Source organism: Drosophila eugracilis, unplaced genomic scaffold (assembly GCF_018153835.1).
Source record: "Drosophila eugracilis isolate 14026-0451.02 unplaced genomic scaffold, ASM1815383v1 contig_90, whole genome shotgun sequence".
NCBI lineage: Eukaryota > Metazoa > Arthropoda > Insecta > Diptera > Drosophilidae > Drosophila > Drosophila eugracilis.
In genome coordinates this window covers 3,935,161-3,962,765 of record NW_024573812.1, presented here as the reverse complement: position 1 = coordinate 3,962,765, position 27,605 = coordinate 3,935,161, and the positions used below count along the sequence as shown (strand labels likewise).

The following is a 27,605-nucleotide window of genomic DNA, read 5'->3' as shown; positions in this document are numbered from 1 at the left end:
TTCTGCCAGCGGAATCACACGCTTCGCAGACGTCAAAACAAATGAATCTATCATGGAAAGGTCGCACGCCATCGGCGTTGTCATGAGAACCAGACGTGAGGCAGCTGTTATATATATCCCCTCGCACCGATCTCTATACAAACAACCACCCACCCATCCATCCACCTCATCACTCTTGATATTGTTAATGATACGACACGCAATACTCAAAACAGCGAAACGACTTGTTTTCTGACTGCCACTTGCACTCGCCTGTGACATCACTAAGAAAATGTATAAAAATAAACAAATGGCGCATATAAATAAATGTAAGCAATAATTATTGTTCGCCTGCTGAATGGCCCCCCTGACCCTCTCCCCATCTTGATCATTCCGCTTGCAGCTCATCAATCGCGCCCAGAACTGCTCGATGTTTATTTATAATTCTCATTGTATTTTTTTTTTTTTTTTTGCATCATCAGGGAATGCTTTTGATGAGGAATGTTTAAAAAAAAAATCAATTGTATAAATAATATAAAATGTTAACAATTTAGCTGGTGAATTTCACAAATGCAAATGACAATTGCCTGTTTTCCGGTGATCTCTTATGAGATCATCACTTTAGTTTTTAGAACACTTAAATGTTAAAAGAATAGAAATTTTCGGGTTTCTGTCAACTGAAACTATTTGGTTTCTGATTTATAACTCAATTCGGTGTTCGGCCGAGAACCCGATAAATCGAAACAAAAGCCAACCAGTTTGGCTGCCCCCAAAAGTTCAAGGCGAAAACGATACGCCTCGATTATAGGTAGTGGCCAATAATAACAGTTATTGCCCGGCCATTAGCCAAAAGCCACCTAATTGATATGCAAATATGAAATCATAAACGATTAAGTCGAATTATTGCCATGATGAAAGCAAAAGTGTTACACAGGCTTTTGTTTTGAGTTCTATCCCAATGCCAGACATCGGAATGGTTTTCACAGTTTCAAATTTGCTTTTGATGATGTTTACAAACAAAATATGAAGGCGCGTGGTCAGCTATAGCTTTTCATAACAAAGAGAATCGATGGAAGGCAAAGAGAATGATCATATAAAGCTTTTGAGCTTTTTTTTAGGCTTTGCAAATGCTCAGCGCAAATTTTGCTCAGTCGAGTTTTGCCTTTGATTCGCTGCGGATCGGTTTCGGAATATTTTTTGCCATATTTAGTACAAGTTTTTGCCATCGATATGCGTCGAATTCGTTGGTGGTTGAGTCTATAGAAAGCTGTGCAAGAAAATAAAATAACGAAATCAACCAATATGGAGTTAACAATGATCACCTTAAATTGGTTCGATTTGATTACGTCGGTGGTGACATTTCTTGTGATATTTCTAGTGCAAGTGCTGAATGTTTATTTGAAAATACTAGACGATAATCCCGATAATGGCAAGTCAATCGATGTGGTCGACAAAGCCGCCGTGAAAGAATTTCCGATACTGGAGTCTCAGTCATCCAGTTCACCCGTTTCCACCACTCCTTCTTCACCGAAAACACCGATATCGGCCAACGGCAAGTTGGAAAAGCAAATATCTCTGCTGGACAATGATAGGTAGGGGCTAAGCATTAACCCATTGTTTACCCATCCTGTGTTTGAACGTACCTCTACATCTGCCAGTTGTTTGCGGTCTTTCCATCGAATTTAATGTACATTATTGAATGCCCGACCTTTGGCTTGTTTTACAACACTCACAGTGCGTATACGTGATAAGATAACACATACGCCCCGTTTATTTTTAAGCCTTCTCACGGTAATTGCTGTCGGGGAGTGTCTAAGTTCATGACATGCATTATAAACATGGTACCAAGTTAATTCGCACGACTGATTAAAGATAAGACAAGTCATTTTGATCATAAAGGTTTTGGTTTTGGAAGCCAGGAAGGAAGTTGTTCCAAGATTGCACTCATTAAAGTGTTTTACAAAGGAAATGGGTTATCTAAGTCATAAAGGGGGTTTCTTTTTGGTTAATCATGCTGTTTTCAGTTGGTATCTAAGCTTTGTAGTACAAAGTTGCGACTATTTTTATGCAACAACGACGATAAGTAACAAAAATAATCTATAAATTTTGTAAATTATTATACTGGAATTTCCATTTTCTAAGCAAATCAAAAACTTTAACTTGTCTTCAAGCTAACTTGCAACTGAAAATTAAGTAAAAAGCTCTCAAAACTCCACTGAATCTCACACTTTAAAGCTTCTAGAGATTTCTGTTAAGGAGAAGTTTATTTGTATATTTAATTTTGTATTTCCATATTTTTATACCCCTTATACCCACCACATTTTCAAGTGTTTTCCATTCACGGCTTGTTGTTCTCGTGTTCTCGTTACTGTTCTGTTTCCAGCGGCATCTCATTGAGCTCCATCAACACCTGTTCAGCAAATGCAACGAACTCATCCCCAACATACCGAACACACAATGGCTTCCACTCTTTCCCTTCGCACACGCTCAGTTTCGAGACCCTGACCGATGAGTAGTAAGTACAAAGATCATAGCCATCCTTATTAGCAGATTATTGGTAATTGTTTTGGTAATTAACTTATGATCATCCGCCTCCCCGCAGTCACGAGGATGAGGATACATTGTCTTTGGAGAATCTGTTTCCCTGCGATCAAACCGAGATCTATGCCTCTAAGAAAATAAGTTTCATAATAGATGAGCTCATTCAAACGGAGGTGAACTATGTGAATAACCTGAAGAAGGGAATGGTGAACTATGGAAAACTTAAGGATGAAGAGGATGTGCCAGAGGGTTTGAGTGGCGAAGAGAAACAGAAATTGCTGCTGGGAAATATCGAAGAGATTCTGGAACTTCATGAAAAGGAAATACTACCACTCATGCTGCGAAATCAGCGGGATCTCAAAGGTCTATTCGATGAGTTTGCCGTACACTTCGAGGTGAGTTAGAGGGGTATATATTAATATAAAGGTAGGGAGATTGTGTGGGATCCATTAGCCAAACTGGTGTCGTTTAGCCAAGTAGCCGTTCGACAGGTTCCGACAGCTCATCTATCAAAATTCTTTTGTCTTCCGTAGGCACTCGAAGTGCCTAATTTAAACCTCAAATATTTACACCTAACAAAGTGGCTAAGAGAGTGGCTTTTTTTTCTCTCGACATTTTTTTGAACCCACTTGACACCTGCCTTTGGTGTCTCTTTTTTTGCTTTGTTGAGCTGTTTTTATTTTTATTATTTTTAGACAGAGTCTCGTGGCTTAATGCAAATGAAGTCTCAATCTGGGTTATGCAAACTCTGCGAGAATTTCAATTAATGATTGTGTTTATTATTTAATTTTTGTTGTATAATATTTTTGATCACACCTCGCAACAAGTGTGTCACCGAAAATCATTCATATGCGTGTGGCATATAAATTAAATGGTTTTCACAAGAAAAATATTTATCCCAGATCATTTGCAGAATGACGAATGGGATGGCTTAGTGAAGTCCCTCTCCCCTGATAAGACTGAAGTAATCAGCAGAACGCCATAATAGTAATAAAAATGAAATCAACACAAAGGCAAAAAAGCTCGCACTCAGTTACGAAAATCAGTTAGAAATTGTTAGGGCAAACAGACTTTATTTTGTATTTAATGTCTGGGTTGGGGTTCCAATTTGCCGGCAACTGACGTCATCGCTGACAATTGCTTGCCTCTGGGGCTTGGCGTTCATACACACTCGTACCATTCAGATATAGCTATAGAAATCCCCAAATCATCTCGTTAAAAAGTACTCATTTCGGAATGATTTTCGGGCCACTAGAGAGCGGACATGTGGCCATGTATAGAGCCGAGTGTTGACAACGCAAATGATCAATTTAAATTGAAATTGTCGGAGGCCTGTGGAATTCTTCAGCAGTCGAAATGCTTTCTTATGTCATTTTTAAGTTCCAAGAAATCCCAAAAAAAATTATCAGTGAGTTCAGAAATTCAAAGAAACTTGTTTCCAAAGCAGGTAACATTCTTGTTGAGCTTCCCCAAGGATTTGCCATCTTAATTTTCGACAAACATGCTAAGCCCCTGGGATCTGATTTATGTTTATCTTGTTCTTGTCCCGCAAAACCAATATTCTTTCTTTTTTTTTTCATACACAAAACCAAACAAACATTTCTGACTCACAGGACCAGAGAGGCAGGCGGAAAATTCGCTAAATATATCATTAAAATCATTGCGATTTGTTTATACATATTTTCTAAAATTTTTCTCAACTTTTTCCCTGCTCAATCTTGGCAGCATGCTGTATAAACACCGAAAGACGAGCACACCAACTTGTTGATAAATATATACTTATGTTATGAATTTCCTCTCAGACTCGTCGTCTTTGCCAAATTAATGAGGCTTTTCACAAACAATTGCCAAATCGATTAGTTCTGACATCAATTGATGTTTGACTGCTTGATAGGCCTACTAATGATTAATGTTAGACCTTGTCCAGCTAGAGATTTTGAATAGTTTTTTGGTCTCTAGAACCCACAAATGACAAAAGAACTTACCATAAATAGAGTTGCCTTCATTTATTAATCGGCTTTAAATGGCCAAGAACATCGCAAAGTGACAAGCGTGTCGATCAGACTTCTCACCATCAAATCGAATCAAAATCAATTAAAAGTTTTTTTCCACATTCGGATGGATTTTTGAGTGCTCTAAGTGGGATGGTGGGGGGGGGATTTTCAGATTGATGCAATCGATTTGGCGATCAAAAACGTAGAATATTTTTGCCACGAAATAAACAAACGAAGATTGTATTGATGGGGAAGCCTCTGGCGGCCATAAATTGTATTTACACAGCTGTGTTCATGAAAATAATAATGCTTCCAGAACTAACACAAAATTTTTTTTGATTTCTTTAAAAGCAAACTCATTAAATGAAATGCTTTTAGAAATGTTCGTTTAGTGTTTTGTTTTGTAAGTTTGCAAAAAGTTTCTCTTTTTAATATTATTTTAGATGTTTTGAACAAACTTAAAAAGGTGATTCATCTGTTTTTCAGTTTTCTTACTTTAATACTAATATCTTGAACACAGCTGTGCATATGGGCAACCGCTTTGATGGCTATAATTTGTATATGCCAGCAATCGTTTTAAAATAAAAGCCCATAAAATCCATCCCCTATTAACCCCGCTGACACTTCCTTCTGACTTAAGACCGTAAACCTTAAAAATAGATCACACTTTTTTTTCATACTTTAACCGCAACACAGAAACAAATTACTAAATTAGGTGGAATGCACCGGAGATAGGAATTTAATGCTAATAAAATACACGCCCACCCAAAGAATATTTTGCAATATGCAAAAATCTATATATATATATATATATATATATACATTGTCACCTTTTTGCCCGCCAGACGAGGCGACAATTGTTTAAGGCAGTCATTTGTCCGGCTAAATCGAATTAGACATGCAAAACCCAGTGCCAGTCGATGGAAAGGGAAATATTATGGCTTAGACCCGCAGAGAGATGATTATCATATCATCTAGATGCAGAATTTCGAGCTCTGATTCGGCCAGCCAGGCGAAGCTAATGAAATTAAAATGGAAAGGAAATCGTTAGACAAGCAATTTTCCTTTGCAGTTTGCACTAGTTTTGGGTTTTTTTCTTTTTGGGAAAACATTTGCATTGGCATTGGCCACAGTTAGCAACAGGAATTCCAAATTTTGCGCTCTGGCTTTTGCCAAGGCTTCACCACAGCTCTGTAGTTACGTGACTTAAATATTTAAGAAATTATGATTTCGCCACCAGGCAGACTTCGCATGTGTTTGTATAGTCCCATAGTATATATATCAACGATGTGCCAAATGTGAGGTAAAAGCACATGGCTCAGACACAAAGGTTTTTCTAAGACTCGGTGAGGTTAAAAAGGTTTCTTTCATTTTCAGAAAAATCGCTTCTACTGCTATGTTAGCTTCACCATCGGCAAGAAAACGTCAATGCAACTGCGTCAAGATAATCGATTGTGGTTGCAGGTGAGTTATCTCCTTTAAACTATTATAAATAAAGCAATTGAAATATTTAAATTCCCTTTTAGACGTATCAAACCTCTATAAAAGACAAGCTGGGCATCGACAGCTTCCTAGTTCAGCCCATTCAAAGACTGACCAGATATCCTTTGCTCCTGCAGCAATTCATATCGGTGGGATATTATTTTCGAAGGTTTAGAAATATTTCTTAATATTTTGCTTATTTCAGGAATTCTACAAAAGTGGAATTAGTTGCAAGCCAGTGCTGACTGCCGTTTGCAAATTGGAGACGCGAATGCGGCGGGCTCTGGATGTGGTCAATCAGGCCGAGGAGATACCCAACATCGAGGAGCTAAACGAGGTGGGTAATCCTTGAATTTTGTTTTGAAAAACTATACTCAAGCTCTTCTTTCTTCTCCTACAGTTGGACCTCCTACAGTTGGGTAACTTCCGCCGTTCAACGGAGTTCGATGCCCAGCATCTTCCCACCCGGAAGAAGTACCGCTCCAAGGTGTTCCTGTTCGAGCGGAGTCTCGTATGCACGGAAGTGCGGAAGAAGAGGCTGGCCTACCGGCAGCACTACAACTGGGAGAATGTTGAGCTGCAGAGGCCCTTGGATTCTGCCTCATCCAATGCCAATAAGACTATCAACATGCTGGTGAAACAGCAGGAAGGAGGTTCCAATGGCAGTTCGAAACGAGAGGAGTACGCCTTCGTGGCTGCAGAGGCTGCGGTGGTGAAACAATGGCTCTTGGCCACCCACAAGATCATTGAGATCGCGCGGCATGAACATGCCAGAAGGAACACTTTTAGCCTGCCCATGGATCTGGTTCTTGGAGTCATTTTGGCCATCTGGCTGATATGGCAGTACTTGTAGATAGTCCCCACCTCAACAGCACATAAAAACCATGTCCTATTCCCCATCCACTCACAACTCAAGATCGTAGATATCTAAGAATAAAGCTAAGTTATTTCGTAGTCCTGTTCCGTTTCTTGTCCTCGATGCTTGTCCGAGCGTGAAATAAGCTTGCTGCAGTCGCCTGACAAATATTCATGATAAATTGCCTTTGCAGTGGCCAAATGCCTTGTCTTGTCGTTGTCCTTGCAGCAAAATGTAAATAGCTCTTCATCTTTTTCGCCAACAGCACACACATACTTAGCGCTTAGTGTGTACAGCGTACAGTGTGTGTGGCAGCCACCGAAAAATTTATGACAAATCTATTTATTTAGAATTTATGACGGAACGTTGTAGGAAGCCAAGTCACGGTCTACGGGAATGTAATGAACCATGGCCAAGGATGTGAATATGAACTGATGGCTTCAGGGAGTGTGTTAAAAACCAGTTTGTTTGGTTATAAGATGTGATGGAGTTTTCAACAATTAAATTTAAAATGGAATAAGAGAAAGTTTCGAAGAAAGTTATTACTCAAAAAGTTGATATTCTATGAAAATAACTTAAAAAAAAAATAAATTGCTGAATATTATGAAATTATTAATTGAATTCAACTACTTAGTGAAATGTAGCTATAAAAATATAGGACTAAATTTATTTTACAGATTTGTTTACTTAACTCCAAGGAGGTTCTGACATCACTCAGTAAAATGATGTCAATTTATTGTTAATCATTATATTGCGGTTAGCGAATTATTCAGCCCAAAGATAACACAAAAATGTGTTTATATGTGTTTAGAAAAATATAAATGAAGAACAATTTTTTTTATAAAATTTTTATTAAAGCGATAGTGTAAAAATTCTAATGAATTTATGTCTTAAAAGTCTACTTACTTTATACATTTATATTTCGATTACATCCGGAAAGTATGCAATACATTTTAATCACTTACCCCAAAAGACACCCCATAAACCGGCAGAAAAATGTCAAGTTAAAATCACATATTTCTGCTCTTCACAACCACTGTATGACAGCCTTCGATTGAAATCAAATCAAAAACTGATTTCCCACATTACATGGCCTGATTATCCGGTCAAGCGATGGTCAAAAACTCTTCTACATACAGTAAAAAGAAAATCTGCCCTGCAAAGTTTGTTGCAACATCAAAGAGCCGGCAAGGATATAAAATAAAAACCAAAAATGCACTAATGAAGTTAAGCAGGATACGAGGGGGCGCAGGGTGTCCCATCTGGCTTTATTTTCATGTCCTTGGCTATGTGGGCTGAGGAGGAGTGGAGGAGTGTATTGGTGTTTGTGCTTGGGATGTGACAAAATTTGCACAAAAGCAATTTGTTAAAAGGGCACAAAAAATAAAACGCGACTCCCTTGACATCTGGCTGCGGGATGGGTGGAAATTTGCCTTCATATGAGTTGCTGTCTAAGCAAATTTTGGTTGCTATTTTCCTATCTCTCGTCCTGGCATACATACATACAAGTATATGTGCTCATTTTGTGTTGGTTTGGTGCTCGCTGTTGGTTTATTATATTATGTCATTTATGTTGGCATGCCGCCATCGCATCCGCTTGTCGTTTGCTCAAGGGATAAAGGATGTACCAGCAAGGAAGCTGGCTAAAGGATAATGCCCGTGTTCTTACCAGGCAGCTTAAGTGTATTAATGTCTGTCAAGTAGTTGTCACAAAAGTGACGTGTATGTAAACGATTTGACATTTTTATGAGCCAAAAACTCGCAGAGCTGAAAAATTACAAAATTTTACCCATAGACAACGAAAGGATCTTCTCATCGTCTCATCTCTTTCAATATTTTTTTCTGGGCCATTGGCTTTCGAGCGTCTTTTAATTTTTTTTGTCTATGCCCCTCACGTAGTTTGCTCTACACGCTCCACATGTTTTTTAAACTAAATGCATAATTTCGAACGCCAAAAAAAATAGGAAAATGTGTAGAAAAAGAAGAATTTGGCAATAGAATTGGAGAATGCCACGGGGCATAATTTATTTGAATTTTTTTCCCGAGGCACGTCGCAGGACTGGAAGGATGTCGAACAAATGTGCCAAGTAATTGCACAAATTATTGCACGTAGGCGGGCAACACATGATGGCTGGAGTGCCACAGATGGCACTGGGAGATACCACCCCCGCCGCCTTTCATGCTACATTAAATTAACTTGACATATTCTCTAGCATATACATATATATACAGATTCCTTGCCACAACTGTTGCTAATTTTTTCCTTAATATGCCCCCCACACACACGGACTCATCCACAGCTCCATTGGATTTGTGCGTATCCAATTCACGCCTCAACGCCAGTTGTTGTCCCCCAAAATCCATCGACTATATATATACATATATACGAGTATATCCCACGATATCCCAACCTTTATCTCCCCCATCTCAATCCACAATCGTATGGCCATCCAATGTAAATGCAACACAACACTTAGGCACGCATCTAGCACACATCTTCATCCATCCGTCCAACATTTGCCGCCTCGTCTCTGGATTTGTGAATTCGTTTAGTTCTTTTGCTCCGGGTGCTTGAAAAAGTTCAAATTTCAGCTGCGAAATGGCACGTGAAACAATGTGCTACTCGGTTTGGGGAGTTGGAGTAATCGGTTGGGTTTACAGTGGGATAAAAAAGTTATGGGATATGCAGATTGATTCGTAAAAGAAATCTAAAAGCTATTTGGTAAATGAAGGTATCAGAGAAGGGAAAATGCTGGAAATTATTTAAATATATCATTGATAGATTTTTTTTACGCGCTCAAAGTAAAATCCATACCACTGTGCCGGTTATGGTGGCACAAATCAAGCAGAGCGACAAATGCCCATGCGAATGTGTGAATTTGCCGACGATGACAACTGATAAAAGATCGAATTGCGCATCTGAATTCCGAGGAGAGTTCCAGGACACGTTTCGCAAAATAGGCAGGAGGAGTGGGGAGAGCACCCTTAAGACCCCGGGTTAGAAGGCCTAATGCCAACGCCTGGCATTAGATAAAAAACAAAGGCATGTAATTTTCGGGGCATGGCCTAAAGCCACAGAACGAGCCGAGCGGCGGAAACGGAAACGCTCGATAATCGCACAGAGTGCAGCGTCATGTGTGTGTTGGTGAATGGGAAATTTTTGGGATGGTGATGGGTGGTTTCAAGCACGTTTAAGGATGAGGTTGCTTCCTGATGATGGCTGATAATGCGGGGGCGCCGAATCACGTATGGCTAGGGAAATACCCACTCCTGCATTGATAAATGCCCTCCGTTAAGTGGCATGTTTTGGGTTAAATGCGGTGTAAAATGTGTTAACCCCCTGAAACCCCTAATGGCATAATAACCTGGCACTGGGAAAAAGTTGGATTACCAAATCCAGGAAATAAAAACCTCATTTGATTTGAACTTGTGGTTATTGGTTAATGTTACTCCTAATGATATAGTCCAAAGAGGTCAAGGATACTTTTCTCTGGGTGTAATTGAAACGAGAAATGGTGACTCCTGGCTGAATGACATTTCAGTTAGCAGCCAGGACAACAAGTCGCAACAACACCTTGAAAATGTCAACCTGGCCAACTGACGCAAATAAATCGCCCATCGTTGGCGCACCTGACACTGTCAACATATGCTCCGCTCGGCGAAAAGCAAATGCAGAACATTTCTGGAGGGGATTTGGGGAATAGCCGCGCCGGCCTTGTACATACATCTTGCTTACAGGACGCCAAATTGAAATTTAAAACGAGAAAACCAATAAAAAACAAGTTACAGACGCCACCGAGGGGCGGCAATACAAATTGCACTGACGACAGCTGAAAGGCCAGTACGCTGGAGCTCCACATCCGAATCCCACATCCACACCCAGAAATCGGCAAAGGATGGTAGCACCCGAAACCACCCGAGACCCAAATGCAATTCGCGCCCAAGACCAGCATACAAATGCCTTCAGCCAAAGGATAATATAATGCACGTTGTTGAAGAATAATGGTCCTGCCAGAAGACAACGTCGCCATCGCCATCGTCGTCGTCGTCGTCCAAGGGACTAAGCATGTCTGCCATTCCACAAAAAATAAAGGAAGAGAGCACAGCTTTGGCCTGGAGTAAGACCCCAAACCATTCCAGATCCAAGGAGCGGACAATAACGATGCCGGCAACGGCAATGACAGGCAATTTTAATAGAATCTGCCGGCGGGTGTGTGGGGATACGGACTTAACTTGGTGCGTGCCTTGGCCTTTTCTTCGGGAACATGAACATCCAGGACATCTTCAATTTGCACCACCAGCCTACGAGTTCGCAAGTCCTTTCTATGGATATCAAAAGGGGTGCAGCTATTAGGGGTTGGGGTGTGTGATTTATGTACAGCCAAAGTCAACAATCAATATTCAAATTAACACAGAACCTGTTGAAGACTTTTCTATTTTTAAAAACGCTCTCCTTGGTTAAAATACTAAAATTTTTACTTAGATCTCACAATGATTCACAACCAGTTGATTGGTTTTTGATTAAAGAGAGACTCATCTAAAAGTTCCCTTTCATTAATCAGAAATATAAACTCAACTATCATTAGAAAATCCAAATAACTAAATCGTTAAAATTCCCTTTTCTTAGTAGTAATGTACATAGTAATTTCCCACTTTTCCCACTTAGTCAACAAACCGAATGAATGTTCTCAAAACAATGCCGAGATTACACATACACTCCCCTCTTATCACCCAAGCATTTCAAATACCTCATTGTTTATAATCGCATCATATATTTTGTAAAATTAATAATCTCAATTCACTGCTAGGCAGAACTCCTTGGAACCTGCCCCAGTTGCTTACAACTTGGCGTTGACGTGGATGGCGAGCACTCCGTCGTCCTCAGAGGTGCGAATAGTAATGGTGGCCCGTCCATCGGATCCGACAGTGACGGTTTTGCCAGTGCAGGAGGATCCATTCTTGGTACCAGAAATCACATCGCAGTAGGTGCCGGCTGGGAGGCCAGTCTGCAGGGAGCTGTTGAGGTCGTAGTTGTCGTTGTTAAAAGCCACAAAGCCCTTGTTGCCGCGGCTGAAGGAGATCTGGTTGCTGCCGTTGCTCCACCAGTTCTGGATAGCATCGGATCCCACGGTGTTCCTGAAGGCAACCATGTTGTAGATTTGGCGCCAACGGTGCTCGCACACCCATCCGCCGCTGCAGGAGTTGTCGCTGTTGAAGACGGGAGAGGCGATGTTGTGGCCGTCGGTGGTGGGTGGTCCTTGGTCGGTGTCGTCGAAGGAGAAGGAGGACATGACGCGGGGTGTGCCGAAGGGATGAGCCAACATGAAGGCGGAGGCCATCTTGTACTGCTTGGCCACCTTGTAGGTGAGCACATCAGCACCTCCAGCTCCGTGTCCGCGCTGGTTGTCGTGGTTGTCAACGAAGACCAGGGAGCGGTCGGAGGCGGCGAAGCCCCAGGCGGTACCCCAGTTGGTCAGGTACTGCAGCTGGTCCTTGCCGCGGAACACTTTGCCGATGGAGTCGGAGTGACGGAACTCGGTGATGGCGCCCAGTCCGGTGTACTCAGACTTGCTGATGGCCTCGCCACCCATGTCAATCACCTCCTGGACGATGTAGGCCTTGGCGCCAGAAGAGAAACCGTGGTCGGTGTTCAGGGTCTTGAGTTTACCGTAGATAGTGCCCAGATCTGCGGGCCACATGTGCTTGGCAGCGTCCACACGGAATCCAGCCACTCCAAGGTCGATCAGGTGGTTCAAGAATTCGACAACCTTCTCCTGGACCCAGGAGTTGCCCTGGTTCAGATCGCGAAGACCGACCAGCTCGCAGTTGCGAACCTGGTTGGCGTCGTTGTAGTTGGTAATAGCGCAGGTCGGGTTGAAGTCCAAGGAGGAGTAAGGCACTCCGGGGTAGCTCTTGCTGCTGGGGTTGGCGGTGCTGCCACCAGTTCCGTAGGTACCGCCATCAGCGGCCATGTGGTTGAAGACGACGTCCACGTAGGTGCGGACTCCGACGTCGTTGCAGCGCTTGACCATGCTGGAGAACTGTTGCTCGTTTCCGGAACGGGTTTCCAGTTTGTAGGAGATGGGCTGGTAGCGCTCCCACCAGGGACGGCTGTCCTTGACGGCGTTCTCGTTCACAGGGGAGACCTGTGGTCGAAGCACTCAATAAGGTGTTCTTGGCGGGAGATTAAGGTTCTTACCTGAACTCCAGCGAAGCCATTGGGTCCCAGGAAGTTCTCGCACTCGGCGGCAATGTCGTCCCACTTCCACTCGAAGAGGTGCACCATCCCACTACGACCAGAGGCGTAGTTGGTGTTGAATTGGGCGCTGGCCACGGCCAGAAGAGCGAGACCCAGAATGCACTTGGCCAAAAACATGGTTGTTGTAGGTGGAAGCTCAGTTTCACTCTGATTGCATTTCAGTTTTGCAGTTGCTTATATATGAGGTCTACTAAGATTATGCCTCACCGCTTTGTGGAGAGTGATTTGTGGGTCGATCTTATCGCCTCCTAAGACGCAACGTCGTCATATTATTTATTGAGTTGATTAAACCGCGATTAAGGCGGCTTATCTAAGTTTAGGTCAGACCAACTGGCTATCGGCTCATTATAACAACATCAGGACAGTGCATTCCTTTGATATCGGTCCCTGCTGGGGATTTATTGGCCACTTGACTGGCATGCTGCCCAAAGCGTGACCAATTTGAACTATGGTCAAATATTTTACTTTATCATTGATGACTTTATCAAACTTATAAAAAAACAAAAAACTTTACTAAAGATGGTTTAACCAGATGAATATGTATGTAAAGGGATATACATAAAATTTGTTATTAAAAATTCCAACTTAAATACGAAGGTAACTATCGATAGCTCCACCAAAAAGTTTCCACCTCTACGAATTGCAATTTTCCACAAAACAGATGCAATTACATGGTTCAAGCTAGGGAAATCCAAAAGTAAACAATAGTTTATAAAAGTAACAAAACACAATGCACATGTTGCTGCTGCTTCTGTTCGGAATTTCAAGATCCAGAGCTCAGAAAAATATTCAAATACCTGAAAGTTTATACGCAGCCATAGTGAGCAGTTTCCCAGATCAAAACATTATCTTCTCAACGGATGTGATACGATCCAGTATGCTGTTCATCTATGTTGGTGTGGAGAACGATGAAGCCGAGGAAATTCGAAAGGCTTTACGCTATGAAAAATCTTATTTATCTCAGTATAAACCAGATTCCAAGAAGATCTTTGCTATGAGATTGCAAAATGACACGATAGCAAAGAGCCTTACAAGATTCTACATCCCCCTGGATCTGAAAATGTCTAAAAATTATAAAAGGTTCATGCGACATACTGAAGGGTCAGCTGAAGGTATTAGTTTTACACCGGAAAAACTTAACGAGGTGAATAATTTGTACCGCAGGGAGATGGGTGATAAGATTGGGAAGATTGTCAAGAAAAGTTGGTGGAAATCGACTAACCAAGGACTCCTCATCAATGCCATGTTCTTTAACCTCACTTGGCAGCTTACCTTTAACGAAGAAGCCACCTATCTCAGGGGCTTCCGAGTAAATGAGAACAGAACCATTATGATACCCATGATGCATGAGGATAGTCAGTTTGCTTTTGGCAACTTTACGGATCTCAATGCCACTGCCGTTCGCGTGCCTTTCTCCCAGGGCGGCTTAGGAATGCTACTCATAAAACCTGATCGGCCAGATGGTCTCTCCAATTTGGAAATAAAGCTGTCTGGCTTGGATATTATACAAATTTCTAAGAATCTTCAAATGAATGAAGTTTTTGTGGTCATGCCAAAGTTTAACCTTAGCTGTCATTTAGAGCTAGCTCCAGTTTTTAAGAAGATGGGTATTAGGGGTATATTCAGCCCTAGTAAGTCATTTTCTACGTTGCTTGAAAGGAAAACCGAATTTCGGATTGATGGGGTTAACCATGTGGTCAGTTTCGAGTTCAAGGAGCAAGGCATTGGTCCGCCCCAAACTGATGTTGGTAATGTTGATTATTTCTTAGATAAAATTATATTTTAATATATTTTATTTATTTTTTATATTTTAGGTAATGGCAGTTTGACACACACTGTCAGCGAAGTGAAGTACTTTATGGCCACTCATCCATTTGCTTTTTTTATAATCGATCAGGAGTCCATATTCTTCGCTGGTCATGTTACATCTTTTTAGGAATAAAAAGTAAAAAATTAGAACCTAAAACTTAGAAAAATGTTAAGAAAATTTTGATGGAACAGAAACTTTGCAGGAATATTTTTATTTTGGGAACAGAAAAACAAAAAATTATTTTGTTAATTGGTAATAAGAAGTTTATAGATAAGAAAGTTTAAAGATAAATATTTCATATTTTAATGGTAAAATTTCCTAAAAGATCCAACTTTCTATTTCCATTCTAAAAATTTCCGAAAAATTAGTTCGCTTATTTAAGAGAGTATTCCTTTTTAAATAAAATCACATCTTAATTTTTATTTCCCTTACATTTTTAGGCCCCCAATCTCATTGCAGAGCTCACATTTTTGTGAATAATAAAATAAATCGTTGCCCAGTATTAAAAATATCCTTTGTGGTCGAGTCAAATTCATTTATGGCGGTTGCCGAAATATCTTTTGATTAGCCCAAGGAATGGTGCTGGTTGTTGGCCATAAGAATCCAGGTCATGTAGCCCGCATATAAATCCCAGCAAATTCATGCATGACCCATAAAACCGGAGACTCCAACTCCACCGGCACTCCAAGAACATATTTCCTATTTATGACTGCAACTTTCGGGCGTAGTCCGTGGGTGGGGTGTAAAAATTTCAACACGCTTACACAAAAATTGCCAATTAAGCGCATTTATGACTGCAACGCAGCGGAAGTATGTGTGGCATGCAACTGGCAGGATGGAAAGAAGAATGAAAGAAGTCGGGGTCACCAGCCCGTAGGAATCACCACCGCCTCCCAATGGAAACACTGTCTGGGCCCATAAACATCCTTAATGCGAGGACGTGTGCACTCCGAAGACGCTCGTCGGATTATTAAGAAACAATGAAGCCAGGACGTCGCTAGAAGCCATAAAAGCGGACACATAACGCCCCCGGGTTTATGGTGCAAGTTAAAACCGGAAACTAAATAGTTGACACCACGCGGACATTGACCATCGGATACGGACGGCGGGATTTAAGGCGAATGGGGGAGGGAGGGGAGGTGAGAAAGGAAAACTCTCGTAAAGCTCGGGTCAATGACGAAAACATAATTTGTAATTTGAATTTGCTCCGTGTTCGAGCATAAGCAATGAGCTTGCCACGATGTCCTTCGAGGTTGTCCTTTTGGCCATAACAGATTCTGTTCGCGTTCTGGTTATGGGGCATATAATTTTTCTTCAGGATGGCGATTGCTGTTACAGTAAGGGTTCTTGAATTGGAAGTACAGTAAAACACATTTGGTATTTGGTTAATGTTTCACATGTTTAATTAGTTGGCCTTGTGATTAATAATAATTATATTTGCATAATAAACTTTAACTATCTTGCACTTTGATTCGTTGATTAGTCTTCCTTGAATTTGAATTAAAATATGATAAGGAATGATAAGATCTGTCTCAGTCTACTGTGATTAGGTTGTTAAAACTTATCAGTCTAAGTAAAATTTGTTGATTAATGGTGAGTTTTCAGTTTCTAAATTGAATTCTTGCAGAGTTTTTCATTTCGAGTCTCTCAACTAATAAACAAATTTAACCCCCTAAAACCCCAATGCAGTTTTAAGCCCAAATGAAGCCGCAATTAACTGGTGAATGAATGAAGGTATCAACCTATATTAAAAGCCGTCTACATGGCGGGGAGTTACGTCTTGGGTTAAGCTATTGGGATACCTTCGTGGCTGGTCTGATTTATGCGCTTATCACGCAAGCGTCGCCGTTTTTATGTCCCTGTCGTCGCCGTCTGTCGGCCATAAATGTCCTGGCCACGAGTCCTGCTCACAAATTTGCCATTTTAATGCTCCTCCGGAACTTGGCTAGCGCTTTTCAATTTCTCCACACATACCTGCGAAATGGCAAAAGGCTCATCCTTCGCCCTTCGTGACAGTTTTTCATTACGCACAAATCCTTCGGGCATACACAGTCGCACATTAAAAAAGGATGTTGACTAAAAGCCAAAGCAAAAATAAAAAAAAAATAAAGAAAAGAAAAGAACGAATCCAGGGGAGAGATGTAAGCAAACAGCGAAGAGACGGCAGTCTTAGGAATTTCATAAAAATCGTTTGCCGGCTTATCGCAGCTTTAAGATGTCTGCATGTCCTGTGGGTGTGCTCGCATGTCCTTTGCCCTGCGACACTTTCAAAGTGACATTATGCAACTTTGAGCGGCAGCAACAAGAACTGCAGCTATCTAAATTACCCAGAGACATCCGGCATGGCAGGACGCTCTTATATGCTCAAGGATCAACAGGAAGCACCCCAAGGAGTCTGACTAGCTCCATGTGTTGCATTTTCCTCTTCTACAGATTTTCTTTTTTGCTGTTGCAAATTTCATTTGGCAGTGGCACTGTGCGACAGGAAGGAAATGTGAGCATGCAAAACCGAAAAAGGTCCTGGATAGACAGAGATAAGTTGAGCAGCAGAATTCGCCAATTAATGCGTCGTCCTGCACGTGTTAACATTCTGCCACTTGAGAGTCCGGAGGATCAAGTGGCCGCCAGTCAAGGCCAGGAGTCACGTATTCCTGCGGGAGTTCTGAAAGGTTTAAGCCTGAATTTTGGTTTTATAAAGGTAAAATACATGGTGCGTTGTAATAGAAAAGAGTTTTAAATTCCTAACAGATTCCTTCTATAGGATTGTGAAAGCTTAACCCATTTCCCCTAAAACCTTAATCAAAGAATTAATTCCAAACATCTGGCCATATGGACCATAGTTCACATTGGTCACGCTTCTAGCCGCGTGTAAGTAAAGTGGCCAATAAATTCCTAACCTCAGCTGATTTTTAAGGAATGCATTTCCCGATGAATAAGTAATTTAAAAATATCTATAATAAGCTGGCTAACTAATCATCTGCGAAAATATGTGAGCTCGAGTCAATACGTCTGTTTGGAATTTCGATAAGGTAAACTAATCGCAAATCACTCCCCATGAGAAAAAGCCCCAAGGGGGCGATAAGATCCCCTGCAGCCACAAATCACTCCCCGCGAAGCCCTAAGATATAGATACAGTAGCAGTGGGGTGGACTATATAAGGAGCTGCCGTGAATAGCTTTCGACCAGAGTGAAACTTAGCTTCCACCTAGTATCATCATGTTTTTGGCCAAGACTATTCTGGGCCTCGCCCTTCTGGCCGTGGCCAGCGCCCAATTCGACACCAACTACGCCTCTGGCCGTAGTGGAATGGTGCACCTCTTCGAGTGGAAGTGGGACGACATTGCCGCCGAGTGCGAGAACTTCCTGGGACCCAATGGCTTCGCTGGAGTTCAGGTAAGAATCTAATTCTCCCTTCAAGAACACCTTATTGAGTGCTTCGACCACAGGTCTCCCCTGTGAACGAGAACGCCGTCAAGGACAGCCGTCCCTGGTGGGAGCGCTACCAGCCCATCTCCTACAAACTGGAAACCCGTTCCGGAAACGAGCAACAGTTCTCCAGCATGGTCAAGCGCTGCAACGACGTCGGAGTCCGCACCTACGTGGACGTCGTCTTCAACCACATGGCCGCCGATGGCGGTACCTACGGAACTGGTGGCAGCACCGCCAACCCCAGCAGCAAGAGCTTCCCCGGAGTGCCCTACTCCTCCTTGGACTTTAACCCGACCTGCGGCATCTCCAACTACAACGATGCCAACGAGGTGCGCAACTGTGAACTGGTCGGCCTCCGCGATCTGAACCAGGGCAACTCCTGGGTCCAGGAGAAGGTTGTCGAATTCCTGAACCACCTGATCGACCTTGGAGTGGCTGGATTCCGTGTGGACGCCGCCAAGCACATGTGGCCCGCAGATCTGGGCACTATCTACGGTAAACTCAAGACCCTGAACACCGACCACGGTTTCTCATCTGGCGCCAAGGCCTACATCGTCCAGGAGGTGATTGACATGGGTGGCGAGGCCATCAGCAAGTCTGAGTACACCGGACTGGGCGCCATCACCGAGTTCCGTCACTCCGACTCCATCGGCAAGGTGTTCCGCGGCAAGGACCAGCTGCAGTACCTGACCAACTGGGGCACCGCCTGGGGCTTCGCCGCCTCTGACCGCTCCCTGGTCTTCGTTGACAACCACGACAACCAGCGCGGACACGGAGCTGGAGGTGCTGATGTGCTCACCTACAAGGTGGCTAAGCAGTACAAGATGGCCTCCGCCTTCATGTTGGCTCATCCCTTCGGCACACCCCGCGTCATGTCCTCCTTCTCCTTCGACGACACCGACCAAGGACCACCCACCACCGACGGCCACAACATCGCCTCTCCCGTCTTCAACAGCGACAACTCCTGCAGCGGCGGATGGGTGTGCGAGCACCGTTGGCGCCAGATCTACAACATGGTTGCCTTCAGGAACACTGTCGGTTCGGATGAGATCCAGAACTGGTGGAGCAACGGCAGCAACCAGATCTCCTTCAGCCGCGGCAACAAGGGCTTCGTGGCCTTCAACAACGACAACTACGACCTCAACAGCTCCCTGCAGACCGGCCTGCCCGCCGGCACCTACTGCGATGTGATCTCCGGCGCCAAGAACGGCTCCTCCTGCACTGGCAAGAGCGTCACTGTGGGATCTGATGGTCGGGCCACCATCACCATCGGCACCTCTGAGGACGACGGAGTGCTGGCCATCCACGTCAACGCCAAGTTGTAAACAACTTCGACAGGGAACCAGTCAAGCAATTGAGATTATTAATTTTACAAAATATATACGATGAGATTATCAACACACAAGTCTTTTAAAATATTTTTACGACACGGAGATTGCAAACGATAAGCATTATATATTATGTTATTGGGTTCGGAAAGGCTTATCAGTGGGAAAGCTTTTACTCTGCTATCAGGGGGGTAAACAAATTAAATTTGACGAAGGATTTGATTTATTTTCCCTATCAGGAAGGTGTACCGAACGTTACTCTTTAAATCACAAAACAAAGTTGGTAAACCAAAGTGAGAGACCAATAAATAAGAGAACCTAACATCCGCTTGAAAAGCTTTTGGAAAATCCATTTGATTACCGCCTAGACTGCTTCTTGGCCTCGGTGTTCATCATCATTTGCAGCCTGGTTACCACAGGCGTAATCATCTGGACACCCAAATGCTGCTCCAAGGTCAGCATAATCTCTTGGTAGAGAGCCCTCTCCAAGGACTCGCTGAATATTGCGCTTCTCCACGATATCCACCTGCGGAAACTGAAGCGGATATTTAGCAGGACAGGTGAACACCAGCTGGAGAGCAAAGCCCCCTCTTTCCCCAGCTCCCACATTTGCTCCATCTTCGTAGTTCTCAGTGGACAGCGGTACTTTCAATTGTAATCTTGGACGACGGGAGAGGACCTTGTAGGGCAGACCCAAATAGTGCATCGTTCGCACCTCATTTTCCTGCAAATCCCCAAAAAATCTGTTCCTTCTTACAACGTCACAGCCATTCGGTTGATCCTTTTTGGCAACATCTCCTCCTCGTTCCCTGTGCGTCATCCTTCGGTAATTTTGAATTTTGCCTATTTCTATTGAAATTTACTGCTCTCCCCCTGGATTTCTGTCTGTTCCAACCAAAAAATTATTTGAAATGTAATGCCAGGCCATGTCGGCAAAGGAGAACATTTCGTAAGCCGAGATTTGCATAGTCCCCATCAAGGCAATAACAGATGGATGCGATGGAACTGCGGGCTTTCATTAGATTTGGGATCTTTGAAGGGTGTGGAAGAGTCTTGGATGAGATTTGAATGCTCTGCCAAAAATATTTAAAGATAAGGTATTTAAGAAAAGTAAACATCGTATCGTGATAAAGATGAAAGTTAACTATGTTATTAAAGTAAAACTTGCAAGAAGATAAAGATGACATATAACAACCCCTATAAAGTAAAGTTCAGTAAACCCTTAACTAATATGATCTCCTAGCCAATGTACCCTTCTTATAAAGAGCAATAAAAAAGAAACCATGAATATGCTCGCACTAATACTCTAGCCGCAAATTGAGTTTGTTCGTTTGGGCTGATTTGATTAGCCTAGATTTGCTGGTCTCAGTGCTATGCAAATTAGTTGTGTGATTATCGCGAAAATTGGCAAACAGAAGGCGGCACACGACGCAAACACTCCCCCGAGGGGCGAGAAAACTCACCCCTCACCACCACCCAACCCTTAATAGTTTTCAGCTTCAGACGTGCGTGAGAATTTTCTCTTTGGTCGCCTTTGGCACTTGGGAAATCTTCCACGCATATGAGTAACACTTTTTATTAGCCCTGAGAAAATTTGCATTTTAGAGCAGTTTCAGTCACGTGAGTTGGTTTGATTAGGCCACACATGTGCCCTTGGGTTAGGGTTTTCCCTTTGATTTCACACCCCAACGCCTGCATAGTGCTGTTCCTTAATGAGAGATGATGATGAACGAGCGTTGTTCACCTTGCTGTCAATCTGGTTTCAATAAGCCAGCGCCAGTCAGACTCAATCTTCATTAGAGTTCATCTTTTGGGATGAATGTGTAAAAGCCCTACTACCATCGAACTCACTCAAACATGTTGCATTGCCCCTACAACGGAGCCGAGTGACGAGGTTTTTCAACCCACTTTTTCGCCCGCTTTTCCGAGTGTCCTTTCGGCTGGCTGGCGGTTGGTTGGCCACGTTTGCGGCTCCTAGCCGAGATGGCAACGCCCAGGAACGTGACCAAATCGCATTCGGGGCGTGCACCCCGAATAATCAGTACAACGGATGTCTGACTCCTTTTGGTTCCCTCTTTGGTCTTCCACCTCCGTGGAACAGACTTTTGCAGATTTTTCCTCAATCTTGTATTGACTTTTTGCTTTTGGCCTGTTGGGATTTTGAGGACCTCCACCCACTGTGATTGGCTGGGGGGGGAACTACTGAGAGTTCCTTGTGCTTTGTTTTTGAGAGTTCCCCTGTCGCTGTTGTTGAAAAGTTTCTGAAGCACTTGTTTACGATTTGAAGTGCATTTTCCTGGCTGACTTCTTTGGGGGTGGGTCTGTCATAATTTGGGCTGCAGTCGTCGCCCATCGATTGCGATCTCCAAGAAGTGTGAAAAGTTTTCCACTTCAACTCGGCAAATCTCAGCTGCTAACTTCCTTGGTTATGCTAATGAGGCAAACTTTGGCCACTCTGATCGTTGGAATGTCTATAATTGAAAGTTCAGTCTGTTTTTATTGGTTGGCTGAAGTTGTTAGTAGCTCTGCGGATGGAACAAGGTCACTCCAGGGAACCCCACCCATCAATGCCACACCTTGTGTTGAACAAGCAACTCATATTTGGAGCCCCAAATTTTACTGATTAGATATCATCATCTGTCTTCGAAGGTTATAAGAGGCCCACCGAGCATCGATGGCTGAGCATAGAGCTAGCTAGCACGGCATGAAGTTCTCGACCTTGCTAATTTTGGGTCTTATTTTGACCCTCGCCTTCAGTGGCGAAGCCAAGTCCAAGAGTAAGAAGCAGAAGAATAAGCAGAAGGTGCAGACCCAGAACCAGGAGATCCTGCCACTCGCCGAAACCTGCAAGGCTGCCAACTGCAAGCTGCCCGACTGCCGCTGCTCCGATGCCGTTCTACCCAGATCCAAGTTTCAGGGCAAGGAAAGCGAGATTCCTCAGGTGAAAACAACGGGAAATGACTGCCAAATATGGAAAATTGAATACCTCTTGTTTCTTTCTGACCTCTAAAACATCAAAACAATTTTCATCAATTTCTTTCCCAGTTCGTGACCATTACCTTTGATGATGCTGTTAACGCAGTAAACTTCGCTCAGTACGAGCTGCTCTTTGAGGGATTGACCAATCCGGATGGTTGTGAGGCAGCCGGAACCTTCTTTCTGTCCCACGAATATACAGATTACGTGAGGGTGAACGCACTCTATAGGGCGGGACACGAGATTGCGCTGCATTCGGTGACCCATGGAGATGGAACCGATTACTGGCGTTCGGCTGATCTGGCCACCGTTGAGCGAGAGTTCGGAGACCAGCTGAAAATGCTGGAAACTTTTGCCAAAGTTGATCCCAAGAAGATTCAAGGAATGCGCTTGCCTTTCCTTCAGATCTCTGGAAATACCACCTTTGAGGCAGCTCGTCGTTTGGGCTTGACTTATGATAGTTCCTGGCCAACGCAGCAGTTTAAGGATCCAGCCATGTGGCCTTATACTTTGGATTACAAATCCAAGCAGGATTGCCAGATTGGTCCTTGTCCAGAGGCCTCTATACCCGGATTTTGGGTCAATCCAATGGTCACATGGACCGATACTGAGGGTTACAGTTGCTCCATGATTGATGCTTGTGTATATCCGCCGGAGGACGATGTGGATGAGCTGTTCGACTGGATGCTGGAGAACTTTAATAGGCATTATGAGGGCAGTCGAGCTCCCTTTGGTATGTATCTGCATGCCGCTTGGTTTTCGCGGGGTAACAATTACTTTGGCGCTTTTAAAAAGTGAGTACCAGAGATCTTTTAATGTTATCAGTAATCATTAGGTAACCAAGATCCTTAACCAGCCTGACTCTTTAAACTCCCGGCAGATTCATTAACCACCTGAACACCTATACGGATGTATATTTCACCGGAATTTCGCGAATGTTGGAGTACGTAAAGAAGCCCGTGCTGGGGGCACCGTTCAAGGAATGTCTCGCGCTGCCGGAGGCGGAGTGCCGGGCGGTCCAGTGCCATGTCCAAAAGATGACCACCGGCGAGGAGCGCTACATGAACGTGTGCGACAAGTGCCCTGCCGTCTATCCCTGGCTGGACAATCCTCTAGGACAGCGGCTGTAAGCCCGTCAGCCTTTCGTTAATAAAGAGTGTACACAGAAAACAATTTCAAGGTTTTTTTATTAATATAAAACTTTTTATATCAAATGGGAAAACTAACTTATAAGCATATCAAAGATATGCTTGAAATTGATATGCATTTTCCACATAATTAAGTTAACAGGATTATTTCTTTCTGTGCTGCATCATGAAGCTGCCGTGTTTTTTGAAAGGGAAACAGTTGACATTTCCCATCTCTAAGCCAAATTTACATGCGCCGCACCACCACATCGCTGATAAATGAGCTCAAATTATGTTTCTGGCCATGAGACGCTTAATTAACTCATTCAGCGGAGCAGAGACCCCCCGGTGTGTACTCATATTTCATGGCCTCTCCTCTAGAATTAATGCGCCAATTTCCGGATCTCCATATGGAGAAAGTCCTTGTTTTTGGGGGTCCTGTGTCCCGTGTTTTCCTCCTGCATTGACAGCACAGCTGCTACCTGTAAATGACGTTCGACCAGTCTGGTCTGAGCCAACGGCCAACGGTTGCATTTTTGTTAATGGACCTCTAACTAATGACAGCCTCCGGGTTGCATATCAGTCAGAGGCTGAGGATTCGCCGGAGTGGGGAATCCTGTCCGGCCGCATTTTGCGGTTGCTGTCGCAAATTATGTATGCGGTTAGCCGAACCACCTTGTCCCTGGGGTAAAATTGTGCCCCTCATTTGGAGGCGGGGCTTATGGCCAGGTTGTACACGGAACCGACCACAACATATTGGTTGATAGTTGTCCAAGGCGTGGGTGGAAGTAAAAAGGGAAAAAGGGGGGCAATCGTGGGTCTGGTCTCTTATCCTAAGTCAAATGTGTTAAAATGCTTGAGGATTGGTGGATGGAGTTTCCTATTTGTCCTGGAATGGTCTTAAAGGGATCTTTGGTAACTTGGAAGGCACTTAGCTGATATACTTACTTTAATATTTAACTTTAAGAAAAGTTTGTGCTGTTAAAAATGATTTTTTGTGTACCAGGAATTGTTTTTAATTTTTAATATCGAAAAAATGATTATGTTTTCATTTTAAAAACTATCATTTTATTACAGTTTCATTCAGGTCACATCACATTTTAAAGATTTTTAATTTAAAAAGTTGTAACTTTCCATTTTTAACTCATGTCTAGGCCCGCTTATGACAGTGTTTATTAGCCAAGACATAGCCATGCGGACAGTTGGCCTCCAGAATGTTGTAAGGTTGCGCCTGCATTGTTCCATTTGAGTTCCATATTTTAACCAGATTAATTTCCGCAGTTTTATTAAGATCCGTTGAGTTAACTCCACCTGACTGGGCCTCCACAATTTCACTGTCTAAAGCGGAAGCTTCCATTAGCAAACTTATGATGACCAAGAAGCCAAAAAAGCAAAGTAAGCCAAGCCCATAAGCCATAATATACTCCAATGAACTGTTACTGATGAATAGTTAAATTGAACTGAATAAAAATCTCAATTTTCAGCTGATCATTACGATTCGATGGCCAAAATAATTGTGAAAGTAGTTAATGGCTTATAAGGCAAGTTGATACAAGGGCTCTTCAATGCGAAACGATGATGAAATTGGTTCGTTCGAAGGTTGCCAGAAAATCAGATCTGCTTTGATAGATTCCCATTTGCATTTCAGAGGGAAATTCATAAATAAGACAGCAAACAATGGGGTAGACAGAAGAAAATCCTCGCTTTTATCAAAATGAAGATGAAAATGCTTGAGAAAATCGCAACAAAAAGTGCGCAAATATTTGCTGATTACTTTTCCGAAACTTGCACTGATTAACAGCAAACGCAGAACCATTGTCCTTTTTGCCAGGACACCCAAATGTTCAGCAATCCCAACCACCCACCACCCCTTCAATTAGAGGCCTCTTCTCCCTGTTTAGCATAAATTTTGCATGGGCCCGAGAAGGTGGCTGTCATAAATAAATGACTCTACGAGCCTTTTGCCCTGCCTCAGCTGTCTGTGACCTAAACGGGCATTATTTTAATGTACTTTTATGTAGTACACAGCGAAAAAAAAAGGTTCCAGTATTTAACCCTGACTTGCCCCCCTGAAACACCCACACACAGTCAAATGACATTTTTATGTTTTTATATATTTCTGTTTGCTTTTCTTTTTTACTTCGCGAAAATTATGCCAACCACCCAGCAGGCACTTTGATAATGATGATGATGTGGGTCGGTGGATGGAAAATAAAGGGAGTATATACGAGTATATCGAGGGACCGATGTGGTTTTTGCGGTGGTTGACAATAGAATTGTCAAAATTATTTGCTCAAATTGCTGACATTTATTAGGCAGGTTACTGCTGGGGCTCAGGTTACTCTCTAAAAAGTTACTTAAGGGATGAGATATGGTTTTTACATCGATCCTCGGCAGCGCATCTGACTGGGAAGTATTTTGTAATGACAACCGCCAATCATAGATGGCGGTTAAGTTGGTTAAAGGTTTTGGTAACTCTTAAATTTTTTTTGGTTTTATGATTAAATTTGTTTTTTACAATAAGTTTTTAAAAGTATATCATTTCAGGTTCTTTTGAGATATAAATTTGCATATAAACAAAGATGTTAGGAACAACTTTCTGCATATGTAGAAAAGATAACAAGATAAGATAGTAATTAGTCTTCTTGTGGCAGACAACAAACGAAAGTGTATTTAATAAATATAATTAAGTGGAACTATACAATGTGCAGTGGCTTGCGGTTACTGGACTGTTACCGATTCACTGATTATTCAGTTAATTATGTAAGCGTTTTCCACTTGGCTCCCGTGTGTAGGCCTTATCAGCGTTCAAACATACTCGAACACTTGCCAGCAGGTTGTACATCTAACAAGCTAATGCCTCTCGGACCCCGACTTCTGTCTGTCTCTCGAAGTGGATCTGAAAACTGATTCAGAAACTGAGACCGCCGAGCCGAGCCGGAAATCGAGACTCGAGAGACTCAGTCTCGAGTGCGATATTGGCGAGTGTGAACGTGTTTACTTGGTCTTCGATTGCAAAAAACACTAAAAACTGACTTAACGATGGCAATTACGCGGTTGATTCCCTGGTCAAAGCTGATGTTGTTATTGTTTGTCTGCCTGTCTCTGGCATTGAAACTAAATCAGGCAGCTCGAGTGCCCAGCGATCAGTTTGTGTTTCCCTCGGAGTCCAAGCCAAATGCAACGGCCATTCGAGTGGACGCCAGACTCCGGGAAATCGAACGTGAAATGGAGGAGGTGACTAAGGCAACAAATATTAGTTTTGTGATATCAAAGGAAAATAAAAAGGGCGCACCCAGAACTACAGGTAGTGAAAATGATGGCAAGATACCAGGAAGTACACCTGTTGAAACCAGAAACGTGACCGGATCTCCCAGTAATTCCACTAGAGAGGAGAGCAGTGTTAAAGGTTCATCAAACACTGCGAAAAGTCGTACCGCTAGCGAAACGAAGATGATAACATTTGGCAAGGAATCAGAATCAGATAAACCCGCTCCCTGGGATCGAACTGAAGCCACCATTGTCTCGGAACCTAGTGGTGTGATTATTGGTCCAAGGATTGTCCTCGAAACATTGAAAATGTGTCCAGATGGAACTACTCTTACCGTCAATGATCATTGCCGCAAGATTGCCTAGCGGGGTGTGTAAATTCTCAATAAACATTTTAAAAATACTAATCATTAATTTATAAACATTTTCCAAAAGTATCATTTCATTTTATTGGCAAGTATTTAAGTTAAAAGTGTAGAAACAAGTGGCCGAAATAATCCAAAAAGTTGTAAAATAATAAAAAATCTGGTTATTTGATGACTCCGATTTCTTTC

At 42.8% G+C, this 27,605-nt stretch overlaps 8 protein-coding genes across 9 annotated transcripts; 5 read left to right on the top strand and 3 right to left on the bottom strand.

Moving 5' to 3' along the window:
• Positions 1 to 1,141: 1,141 nt before the first annotated feature.
• On the top strand, positions 1,142 to 6,950 carry LOC108113354 (kalirin). 2 transcript variants are annotated; one of them, XM_017223917.1, is made up of 7 exons: positions 1,142 to 1,571; positions 2,363 to 2,494; positions 2,582 to 2,915; positions 5,892 to 5,978; positions 6,041 to 6,145; positions 6,202 to 6,333; positions 6,397 to 6,950. In XM_017223917.1, the coding sequence occupies exons 1-7, from the start codon at positions 1,282 to 1,284 to the stop codon at positions 6,847 to 6,849; spliced, it is 1,533 nt and encodes a 510-aa protein (XP_017079406.1). In that variant the 5' UTR covers positions 1,142 to 1,281; the 3' UTR covers positions 6,850 to 6,950. The 2 variants fall into 2 exon arrangements, with proteins under 2 accessions (XP_017079406.1, XP_017079407.1); XM_017223918.1 differs by lacking the exon at positions 2,363 to 2,494.
• Positions 6,951 to 11,607: 4,657 nt separating this feature from the next.
• On the bottom strand, positions 11,608 to 13,245 carry LOC108112927 (alpha-amylase A). Its single transcript, XM_017223319.2, has 2 exons — positions 13,052 to 13,245; positions 11,608 to 12,998 (listed from the first exon to the last, which is right to left on the bottom strand). The coding sequence occupies exons 1-2, from the start codon at positions 13,226 to 13,228 to the stop codon at positions 11,691 to 11,693; spliced, it is 1,485 nt and encodes a 494-aa protein (XP_017078808.2). The 5' UTR covers positions 13,229 to 13,245; the 3' UTR covers positions 11,608 to 11,690.
• A 596-nt stretch (positions 13,246 to 13,841) lies between these two features.
• On the top strand, positions 13,842 to 15,047 carry LOC108112929 (serine protease inhibitor 42Dd). Its single transcript, XM_017223321.1, has 2 exons — positions 13,842 to 14,859; positions 14,926 to 15,047. The coding sequence occupies exons 1-2, from the start codon at positions 13,842 to 13,844 to the stop codon at positions 15,045 to 15,047; spliced, it is 1,140 nt and encodes a 379-aa protein (XP_017078810.1).
• A 3,068-nt stretch (positions 15,048 to 18,115) lies between these two features.
• Positions 18,116 to 19,748, top strand: LOC108112926 (alpha-amylase A). The gene is made up of 2 exons (XM_017223318.2): positions 18,116 to 18,314; positions 18,368 to 19,748. The coding sequence occupies exons 1-2, from the start codon at positions 18,138 to 18,140 to the stop codon at positions 19,673 to 19,675; spliced, it is 1,485 nt and encodes a 494-aa protein (XP_017078807.2). The 5' UTR covers positions 18,116 to 18,137; the 3' UTR covers positions 19,676 to 19,748.
• A 135-nt stretch (positions 19,749 to 19,883) lies between these two features.
• On the bottom strand, positions 19,884 to 20,586 carry LOC108112930. Its single transcript, XM_017223322.1, is given in 2 exon segments — positions 19,884 to 20,176; positions 20,178 to 20,586. Coding segments are annotated over 2 exon segments (462 nt in total). The 5' UTR covers positions 20,499 to 20,586; the 3' UTR covers positions 19,884 to 20,035.
• Positions 20,587 to 22,382: 1,796 nt separating this feature from the next.
• On the top strand, positions 22,383 to 23,810 carry LOC108112928 (chitin deacetylase 8). Its single transcript, XM_017223320.1, has 3 exons — positions 22,383 to 22,619; positions 22,724 to 23,448; positions 23,535 to 23,810. Exons 1-3 carry the CDS (start codon positions 22,383 to 22,385, stop codon positions 23,782 to 23,784), a joined length of 1,212 nt encoding a protein of 403 aa, XP_017078809.1. The 3' UTR covers positions 23,785 to 23,810.
• A 1,121-nt stretch (positions 23,811 to 24,931) lies between these two features.
• Positions 24,932 to 25,198, bottom strand: LOC121530505. The gene has a single exon (XM_041819639.1). The coding sequence runs from the start codon at positions 25,196 to 25,198 to the stop codon at positions 24,932 to 24,934; it is 267 nt and encodes an 88-aa protein (XP_041675573.1).
• A 1,539-nt stretch (positions 25,199 to 26,737) lies between these two features.
• LOC108112214 lies at positions 26,738 to 27,454 on the top strand. The gene has a single exon (XM_017222031.2). It carries the CDS (start codon positions 26,824 to 26,826, stop codon positions 27,415 to 27,417), a length of 594 nt encoding a protein of 197 aa, XP_017077520.1. The 5' UTR covers positions 26,738 to 26,823; the 3' UTR covers positions 27,418 to 27,454.
• Positions 27,455 to 27,605: the final 151 nt, after the last annotated feature.